Source organism: Azolla caroliniana, unplaced genomic scaffold (genome assembly GCF_043228905.1).
Source record: "Azolla caroliniana isolate FFs.n. ecotype wild unplaced genomic scaffold, voAzoCaro1.0.p SCAF_12, whole genome shotgun sequence".
Classification (NCBI taxonomy): Eukaryota; Viridiplantae; Streptophyta; class Polypodiopsida; order Salviniales; family Salviniaceae; genus Azolla; species Azolla caroliniana.
Window position 1 is genome coordinate 929,531 of NW_028230447.1, and position 10,910 is coordinate 940,440.

Here is a 10,910-nt window from a genome sequence, read left to right on the forward strand (position 1 = left end):
ATTTGTATATTGTTTACTTGATTGTTTTAGCATCAAGTGTGGCCTATCAACCTGGATTTAGTTTCGGAAACCGTTGACGATAGTGTATAATAATACGTATATCTCTATAGATAATGATGTTTCATGTTTTTTCCACTGATTATAATTTTACCTGCAACTATACCATCAACAAAAGGTCATAAACCAACAAATAAAAAATAAACCACATTTCACACTACATATATTACATATGTTGCACCAAACTATAAAAATGGCCTTCTTCTCTGAATCGGTATACTTCGTTGACTTTAATACATGGTAGAACCCATATGTTGTCCACCATCCTTACCATTGTTTTATTATGACTTATCTATCATTATCTTGATGTGGGACGAGACGTTGGGGCACGTATGAGGAAATTTGTTGAGTAAGTATATTTTAGCATAAAAACGTTTTGGAGTCGGAGCATCACACTTTGATACATTGTGTTGCATTAGACTACATTTGAGTTTTCCACACATTGTCATATCTAATCCATCCTCTATATGCAATCTTCTCACAATCACAATGTGCACTCGATTGCAACATTTATAAGTAAAATGGTTAAACATCAAGAATCCCTAGTCAATTCCGCACATATTATGTAAAAATGCTTTGACCATTAGTCATAAATGTCATAACTAACTTGAAGGGCAATAATAAAATCTATATCTCATTGTCTTCCTCCCCACCATTCATCCCATGCCCCTAGAGGTTAGGGGCCAAGGCTTCAAACTAATCTAATAGATTTTCTCTAAAAGACTATCTTCAAATCGTATGCTTATATTGTAAAGATGACCATTTTCACTCATTCTCTTCGAACTAATCGATGTCTTTATCTGCTCTCTTGTAATCTCTCTTTCTCACTTTTGTTTTTCATAACCATTATCATCATTGATTTAATCTCTCTCATTACAACCACAATGCCCATTCACCTAAAAGTCATACATGTCAAGTTTTAATCTTTCTTATAATAGATTTCAAATTTTTTATGGCAACAAATCGATGGGCACAATTTTATATTTGTCCTAGTCACATTAATTTTGTTCAAGACAAACTTTGAAATATTATGTAGTTTTTCTTATTTTCCTCCCAACTTCCATGAGTTTTCTTTGCTTACCTTCAATATTTCTAAAACTAGCACTATGCTGAATAGTGTTAGTTTGGGACTGACAAGGATCATTGGGGAAATATTAAAACTTGAGATTTGGGGAATTTAATCAGCACATGTGAAGTGTATCTAAGTTTGTCTTTTTTTGTTAAATATCTCCTCAATCCTTCTTCAAGGTACTCTTTCTGTATGTGGTATACCATTTTGGTCCACAAATGAACCATTTGCAAAAAGTTGGTTATGTTTGCGGATGGATAACTTCCATCATAACCAGATATTCACAACATATTTCCATGTTTCATATTTATCTTATACTTGAATGACTTCTGACCAATGAATACCTATACCTGAAACCGACGCGATTGGGTAGGAAGAGAATACCTAGGGGTGCAAGACAACTTTCAGATAACTTTACAAATCAAAATTATAACTCAACGAATTTTGAAATGATAAAATTATATACTTTTATTAAGATCTTCTATACATTTATGAAGCTTTAGAAGACATTGTATGTGTCTAAATTCACGGTTTTTTATGAGGTATTTGGAATGAGATGTATTATCTGACTAATTGGATGCCACTAAGCATAATTTGTCCTTTGAGATGTTGTATAAACTTTGAAAGATACCCATGGCTCATTGACACTTGAAGGGTATTCATAATTGATTTCGATCTCTCTTTTTCTCCATTATATATATATATTTGGTATGTGTTTAACGATAAAGAAAACCTCAAGATTCAAGGCACAACCAAAATGTTAATAAAACTTGATTTGCCCTCTCATGGACCCTCAAAGAATTTAGATTGCACTCAATTCAATTACTATATTATAGAAGGCAATAACAATAATATTGTCCATTTATCCCCATAAAAAAGTTTTTGGGAACCAATGATACTCTATTTAACTCTCAAAATAATAATTAGTATGAAGTTCAATTTTTGTTGCAACTTGATGAATAAAATGAACGCAAAGGAGAGAGAAAAGAAGAACGATGAGGCAAATAGGAGCTAACAACAAGAGATGAATTATAGTACAATTCCATTTTCGCACGAGGTTAAAACTTTTTTTCATTGCAAATTCATCGAATGCATGTACTAAAGTAAGATGTGAAATTATGGATTCAAGCATTAGCGTATGTTGTTACAATAATTTATGTACAAGAGATCAAAATCTATATAAGGAACGTCAAACACACGTGTGCCCAAAGATTTGAACACATTTGAGGAGGAGACAACATTACAATGTGAAATTTGAGGTGGGGTCATCATAGGACATGGAGCATGTGATCCATGATGTTGTAGTAGTGGGAGGGGAGTGCCCGTGGGGGGATTATGTGTAGCTCCCAAAGAAAATACTAGGTGCTATCGTCTACCAATTGTGCGCATCATCACTCACTCCTTGACTATCCATATAGGTTGAAGAGATGTGGAAGATTCTTCCAATACTCGTAATTGCTTGATGGACATGCATTATCCATGTTTGCAATGCAACTCATGTATCGTTAGAACAAAGTGTGATCAACTTGATGCAATCGCATGTTGTTAATACAACTAATACCATTGCATGTTGTTACTACCACTAATACCAATGTTGATGAACCCCCACATAAACCCATGGAGCTCCCTCAAGTGTTTGGTGTGGAACTTTTGCTCCAAGCTTATTAACATCCTATCCTTGGTAGCGCATTCAATCAAAGTGCATATATGCGTCAACATTGTAAGGCTGATAATCTAATATGTTATGTGCATAGCCTTGTAATGTCTTATCGGCTTCCACTACTAAGAATTTATAAACATTTTGGTGTTAATGTGTACCTATTCGACAAACACATGGGTGCCATATAATCTCTAATGGTTGGTTACATGTGAGACTTAAGCATAGATCCATGTGAGATACAATATGCATAAGTATGATGTCCTCATAAACACTTACACAATGACTATTCTTATTTTGGTATACAACTGGCTAATCCCTCTATAAATAATTATCCAAATATTGCGAACACGCTTACACGATGACAATACTCTTGTTTTAGCACATAAAGATTGCAACAAAGGAGCAAAGCCACAAATGCTAGAAATTGACAACCATGGCCACTTTGCTTCTACATAGTAATATTGATCCCATGTTTATGTTGCAACCTCATATTATAATTATATTTTAATGATTGCAAGTGCTATTATAACAATTAAGAACAACCTAAAAATCGATGCTATTTTATTTGTAAAGGTCAATACATACTTTTGTACAATCGCTCAATCACCACAATGAAATATTTTGATGCATTGTGCTTGGAGTTGGGAAGTGATTCGAATTTTTAATTTTGTCTTTATGAATGTCACAACTAACAACGAGAGGAAAATGTTGAGTTGGATAATCTAGTCAAGCTTGAATGTGGGGAAAGGAAAGTCGAGTGCAAACGAAGATGGAGGATTGCAACTCAGTGTGATACTCAAAATCATGAACTTGTTCGAGGGCAAAATGTCATGCATATTCATCGGGTCTCTTGCATTTAAACATTCAAGTTTCATAAAGATTAACCCCCAAAAAATACCGATGTTGATGTTACTATGATGGTTAGGTATGGGAAAGCCACACAAACGATATAATTGGTTGATCATAGATATGTTCTAAGTATCAAAGCATTGCCTCGTTGCTTTGTTTTCATCATGTGTCATCTAATTGCCAGATCCATTTGCTTGTGATGCCAACATTATGCATCAATCGAAAGATTGTTGTTGTTCGTTTCACACTATGATATTTGGGATAGATCAAGAAGACAATTGAGAAACGAGTCGTGTTTGATGCCATGCCAGTGAAGCGCCATATTCATTTCCTCACGAGGCCAATGTTATGTGGTATTGATGAAAAGATGGTTGTTGTCTATTTCACACTTTGATGTTTGGGACATATTGAGTTCAAACAATTGAGAAATGAATCATGTTTCATTATGTGTTGAGGGAAGCACCATATTCATTTCCTCACGAGGCCAATGTTACGTGGCTTTGATGAAAAGATGACTATTTTTTTGTTTCACAAGATGATGTATGGGACGGATTGAGAAGACAATGGAGAAATGAATCATGTTTCATTCCATGTAAGGGAAGCACCATATTCATTTCCTCACGAGGCCAATGTTACCTGGTGTTGATGAAAAGACGATGGTTGTCCGCTTTCACACTATGATGTTTGGGATGGATTCAGAAGAAAATTGAGAAACGAATCATGTTACACTCTATGTCAATGAACTACCATAATATCCATTTCCTCGTGAGGCCAATGTTACGTGGAGTCGATGTAAAGATGGTTGTTGTCCGCTTTCACACTATGATGTTTGGGACGGATTGAGAAGACAATGGATAAACGAATCATGTTTTATTCTGTGTGAGTGAACCGACATATCCATTTCCTCGCGAGGCCAACGTTATAGGCCGACGAAAAGAGTGTTTTCTTGTCCGGTTTCACACTATGTGTTTGGGAGGGATTGAGAAGACACTATAGAGAAGAAAGAGATATGGGCAGTGATAGCCACAAAAAATAATGGCAATAAACATGTGAAGAAAAAAGCAGGGGATTGAGAAGATAACTTTCAAATTATTGCTGACAAATATTCACAGCTCTCCACCAGGTTTTCTCCCTTCTTCCTTCTTCATCTTCATCTTCATCTTCATCATCACCATTGTCAATGTATATTTTTAGGGTTTCCTCTTGAATTAGGGCCTTTTCCTCAGTTCTATTCTTAGGTTGTTCAACTTGAATTTTGTTTCTTTCTTCCTTTCTCATTTGTATCATCATCATCATCATCATCATCATCATCATCATCATCATCATTTCTCTTGTGTGTTAGCATTGTCTTCAATATTTTGTTTTTTCAGGGTTTTCTTGAATTTGGGTTCTTTCTTTCAATCTGTTTATCAGGGTTTCTTGAATCAAGAGGTTTCTTCATATAGTCTGTTTTTTTAGTTTGGTTGACTGCTTATTCCTCAGATTTTGTCCGTTCATCTTCTCCACATTTGTAGGATTAACATTATTAGTTTGATCAACCGTTTCTCTCTTTTTTTTGACTTTCCTTTCAGAGCCTCAAAGATCCACCATGTCTACTTTAGTAGTAAATGTCTCTGAATATGAGGCATTGGCTAAGGAGAAGCTACCAAAGATGATCTATGACTACTATGCATCTGGTGCTGAGGATCAATACACATTGAAGGATAACCGCAGTGCATTTGAGAGAATATGGTAAAATATATACATCTACCTTGTCTTCAATTTCGCAATTATCTCTTGTTTTTTTATGATTATATGATATGGATATTATCTAGTTAGCTATGCCTTTCTTTTAAGGTATATTTTCTATGGATTTTGCGATCAAACTAATCTCCACATTGATAGTTGGCTACTAAAGTATGGTTTTACCGCGAATTTTGCAATCATCTATCACCTTTGTGATAGTATGCTATGGATATGATATCCACGTCAATGATTAGCGACGAGATTCTGCTTGAATTATGCTTTATGCCAAATAAAGTTCAGTTTTCTTCTACTAAAGTATGCATCTAAATATAATTCTCTGTGGCAAAAATCATCACAGGTTCCGACCCCGAATCCTTATCGATGTGAGACAGGTGGATTTGACCACCACAGTACTTGGGTTCAAGATATCCATGCCAATCATGGTTGCACCAACTGCTATGCAAAAAATGGCTCACCCAGACGGTATGTTCATACTTCTTTCTATGTAACGATGGTATGAGCATAGCTCATCCTATGTTTGTGCATTCTATGTCAAGATCATGTGGTATAATTCATTCTATGCCAAGATGGTGGTATGTGCACAGTTCATTCTATATATCAAGATTCAAGATGGCGTGTACATAGTTCATTCTATAAATGGTGCGACCATAGTTCACTCCATGCCAAGATAGTATACGCGCATGTTTCATGCCTGCATGATAATTCCAAAAAGAATGTTCATTTTGATAATATTCATGGCATAACTAAAATGCTTTTCCCCTTCCCTTTATAGGTGAGTTGGCGACATCGAGGGCTGTGGCTGCTGCTGGAACAATCATGGTATGAAACTGGTTAACACTGTTTTGACATAATCTTTTTTTCGGTTATCAGAATGTAAATAACTTCTCTAGTGTCATTGGTTCCTTGGCCTTCTTGTGATATCATGGGGGATAGACACTTTCTTCATGGGCCACAAGCAGTGTTGAAGAAGTTGCTGCCGAAGCTCCTGGAATTCGATTTTTCCAGCTCTATGTAAGCCTCTGATAAATTCATAGAAATTGAATATCCTCCCCTTTATTCATATATGCTGAGTCCTGTGAAATTTGCTTTTGAATGACGTAACGATGCTCTGTTTTTTATAATTTTTGTTTGTTATGGTTATATATTATGCTATTTCTAGGGTGTAGGAAGTTTGTTTTTTGTATGATGACTGGATGTAAATGTCTACTCGCCCCAATATGTCTGTGAGCACATTTTGAAAATCCTTTTGAAAATGATGTATGGTGCATTGTTATAATGCTTCATCTTTATGGGAATGTGAGCATTGTATTCTGGGACTTAGATTTCACAATGATGTAAATTATAAAACATGTGCATATGTGGGATTTGATTCAATCTGAGCAGATTCTTTAAATGTCTTAATGTTAATTGTCAAATTCTTTTCATAGGTGTACAAGGACCGCAATGTAGTGGAACAACTTGTGCGTAGGGCTGAGAAAGCAGGATTCAAAGCCATAGCTCTTACAGTTGACACACCTCGCCTCGGGCGGCGTGAAGCTGATATAAAAAATAGGTTTATTAGTCTCTCAAGATTAAAAAGCATAGCAAAAGAAAAACACACATATACCATCCTTGAGAAAGCAAATTACACACAGTTCAAATATCAAAACATTTTGTGATCTTTTTCTAGGTTTGTTTTGCCTCCACACTTGACGTTGAAGAACTTTGAGGGGCTGAACTTGGGGAAGATGGATAAGGTTTGTGGATATGAATAAAAAAGCAATATTAGCTTTTTTAATGATTATGTGAGGGATTGTGTGAAGGAAAGGAATGAGGCTTAATTTATTCTTATGTCCTTGCAACAGACTTCAGATTCAGGGCTAGCATCATATGTTGCTGGGCAGATTGATAGGTCTCTTAGCTGGAAGGTTAGTATAGATTTTGGAGATGTTCTTGGTTGAGTTGATTTACATTATATGCTTAAAAGAGTTATGAGTGTGTGTTTATATAGGATGTGAAGTGGTTGCAAACAATCACTACGCTTCCTATCCTCGTGAAAGGTGTTTTGACTGCTGAGGATGGTATGTCTAGTTCTCCTTGGTCAACGCAAAAATATCTTTTTCTTGATCTTTACTTGTCTCTGCTGTAGATCTGAAATTATAAATGATAAAATTCATTGTTTAACTATGATCTTTTTGTAACTTTTATGTTTAAACAAGTTTCATAGTGTATTTATATAATGTTTCAGAGTTGATTATTGTCTATGATGCTTTGTTTAAGTGTAAATGATTACATGTATAGATATTAGAATCCAGTTTTTTGATGTTGGTTTAGTATTGGTTTCAAATTGCAGCTAGGTTGGCCGTGCAAGCTGGTGCTGCTGGCATTATTGTGTCCAACCACGGTGCGCGCCAGTTGGATTATGTGCCGGCAACTATCAATGCCTTAGAGGAGGTTTGTGCTTGCTATTGTTTGCATTTATTTCCTTTTACAAGGAAATCAATATAATCGTTTTCACTCTGATTGTATCATTGAAAATGTGTAAAAAATTCTGATGTGTAGTGAAAGCTGAAATTTTGATCTCGAGCTAAAGATTATGAAAATTTCTAAAAATCAATGAAACATTACCAAACCAATTGATCCAAACATTACCAAGCCAAAACTTTTAATGTTGCAAGGCGCAAGTTTTATCGTTACTTCACATTCATTTGTCTCAGGTTGTCCAAGCTGCCCAAGGTAGGGTTCCTGTCTTCCTTGATGGCGGAGTTCGAAGGGGAACCGATGTACTCAAGGCTTTAGCATTAGGAGCTTCTGGTGTCTTTGTAAGTTTCAATCTTCTTAAATATTCATCATTCTTAAAGCTTTCTCAATATATACATATACATATATATAAAATTCATGTTTATAATTTAAAAAACTAACACTAAAAACTTGTACAATGTTTTTAATTTGCTTTTTTAAGATTGATTTATTATTGCATGAATTTAAATCATTTCAGATTGGACGACCGGTTGTGTTCTCATTGGCGGTTGATGGTGAGGCTGGTGTAAGAAAAGCATTAAGCATGCTTAAAGAAGAGCTAGAACTGGCCATGTCACTGGCTGGTTGTACAACTGTGAAGGAGATTACTCGGTCACATGTGAAAACCGAGTACGACATTATTCGTTCGGCCGCGAGATTGTAAGATGCAAAATAAAAAGCATATTGCTATTTCCATCATTTATGTTGCTTCTAGCTGAATTACCACAATAAGGGTGTATTGTTGGTGCATTTTTATAATGCCTGGTAAGTCCAGGTGTCATTTTGTACTTCTATGCAGACCTTTGAATAATTTGATCATCTCTGTATAATTTGTATCTCTTTGGCGCGATATATTGCGCAACACAAGAATATGTGTATTGCTTATGGTGATAATTTTATGTCGAAGGCTTATATATGAATGTGATGATGAGAAATTAACAAGCTTGTCCTTATTTTGCACTTTTCATTTGAATCCAAATGAATATAGGCCGTAAGTATTGATATTGATAAAAGCATGGCGTATTTATGGTGCCTAACTTCAAGACAGATCTTAATTACAAACATGATGATGGAAGGGGTCCAACATGTTTTGAAATTCTTGTGAATTCTCTTACAGTGATGTATAAGGTCCACAGTATCAAAGGTGATGGTGACACGGCTTGAGAAGAATCATCAGATCTTCAAATGTTGTTTTGTTATAAGACATTTGGATTGACATGCGTCCACTTAGTTATTTTGATCAAGCTGTAACCATAGCTCTTAGTCCCTGTGTGGGGACTTGGAACCCGTCTACCTATATTGTTCAAGATTGTAGTGTAGTGAGTAATTTCATTGATGAGCAAAACCAAAGAAATTGGACTAAACAAGGGTCGTGACAAGTCATTATCATAGGGGAAACTTAGTAGTTTCAATCATTCATAAATGTGTGCACATTTGATCATTCAACATTGCTCTTGTGAATGGCTATAGAATGGATGTAAGGTGGTTGTTGCATTAAGCTCCAAGCATATTTTTAGGTTCCATATCACCACAATTGTTTGTGATAGCTATTGGTGGTTGTCTCTCATAGAGACCTTCGAATCATGTTTTTAGCAGCTTTGGTTGTAGAATACATATTTGTCCTAAGTTTGCATTGCGTAACACGAATTGGGTCATATTATGGATCTTATCACCCTCACCACTACCACTATGTCATGAGAATAAAATAGTCATAAAAGGATTGCTATTTCCATTCAAAGGATATTTACAAGTGACATAGAAGTGTTTGGTGGAAGTAATGATGCCTTGATGATGATTGAGGTTTTGCATAATGGAGTATCCTTCAAAAGTCTTGTTTTTATAATGTTTATTATTAAATATCTATATGGCATTAGCAATAATTTCTTGCTTTTGCTTCTCTACGCAATGTCACCAAGTGGAAAGTCTTTTCATCAGTGCAACAATACTATCGTGTGCAAAGGGCTCATGACTGATGACTTTGTACCACATGGTTCAATACGTGGGGCAAGTTTGTTGTTCCACATTCTTTTGCAACCAACAATGTCCTACCATCAAGAGAAGAGCTTGCAATGACGGAGAAGGCTTTTGTATTGGGACGATCACGTGACCCGCCCCACATTTTCGATAGACCTCTGTCCGGACAAAAAGCATTAGCGCCTGGGGGTGGCTCTACGAAGAACAACATTGTCTGTGTGTGTGTGTTGCTTGTTTACTTCATCCTCTTTCTCTAAAAAGCAGAGAATAGAGACAGACAGAGAGAGGACACTAGGTGGTCATGGGTTCGACCCCTACATTCTACAATGGCATGAAATAAGAGATATCTATCGAGCAATAGAGAGATGAGAAAATTGGGTTTCGAACCCAAGATGTAGTGCTAGTATTGTAAACAACTTACCACTACGGTAAACTGAGAGAGAGAGAGAGAACATGCACAACGCTTTTGTATTTGATGGTAGACATGGAGTGAAAGCATATCTATGAAAGTTGAAGGGAGTACTAATGTGACAATTTTCTTTATTAGAGCAATCTGAAATTCTTTCCTCAATGGAGTGTTCATCTTGCCTATTGGCAATTCAACATGTTCCACTACCCATGTAGTGTAGTTAGTGGGTGACCATATTCCATTGTCACACCCATGTAAGTAGTGTTTTTTACACACATTTATTAATATAATTGTGCGTTTTCATCGAAGAGAGAGAGAGAGAGAGAGTGTGTGTTATATCTAGTAAAGTTGAAGGGAGTACTAATGTGGCTATTTTGAGAGAGAGAGAGAGAGAGAGAGAGAGAGAGAGAGAGAGAGAGAGACTAGGTGGTCATAGGTTCAACCCCTACATTCCACAGTGGCATCTAATGAATTAAGAGATATATATGTATGGAGTATATAATAGAGAGGTGAGTAAAATTGGGTTTTGAACCCAAGATAGAGTGGCTTGTAGTGTAACAACTTACCAATTAAGGTAGGCTAATTACCAACAAAGATCAATCTAGTAAAGTTGAGGGGAGTAGTATTATTGTGGCTATTTTCTTGAT

General features: G+C 35.9%; 1 protein-coding gene across 1 annotated transcript; it reads left to right on the forward strand.

The window, feature by feature from the left end:
• The first annotated feature begins 4,654 nt into the window (after nt 1–4,654).
• On the forward strand, nt 4,655–8,794 carry LOC147856725 (glycolate oxidase 1-like). The gene is made up of 12 exons (XM_087328325.1): nt 4,655–4,758; nt 5,207–5,366; nt 5,719–5,843; nt 6,154–6,200; nt 6,315–6,392; nt 6,809–6,933; nt 7,051–7,117; nt 7,226–7,288; nt 7,372–7,441; nt 7,714–7,814; nt 8,078–8,182; nt 8,359–8,794. Exons 2-12 carry the CDS (start codon nt 5,224–5,226, stop codon nt 8,542–8,544), a joined length of 1,110 nt encoding a protein of 369 aa, XP_087184451.1. The 5' UTR covers nt 4,655–4,758; nt 5,207–5,223; the 3' UTR covers nt 8,545–8,794.
• The last annotated feature ends 2,116 nt before the right edge of the window (nt 8,795–10,910 follow it).

Coding starts and splice junctions, on each gene's coding strand:
- LOC147856725 (XM_087328325.1), top strand. CDS start 5,224: ATGTCTACTTTAGTAGTAAATGTCTCTGAATATGAGGCATTGGCTAAG. Junction 7,289..7,371: donor ATAGGTCTCTTAGCTGGAAG/GTTAGTATAGAT, acceptor GTGTTTATATAG/GATGTGAAGTGGTTGCAAAC. Junction 7,815..8,077: donor CTATCAATGCCTTAGAGGAG/GTTTGTGCTTGC, acceptor CATTTGTCTCAG/GTTGTCCAAGCTGCCCAAGG.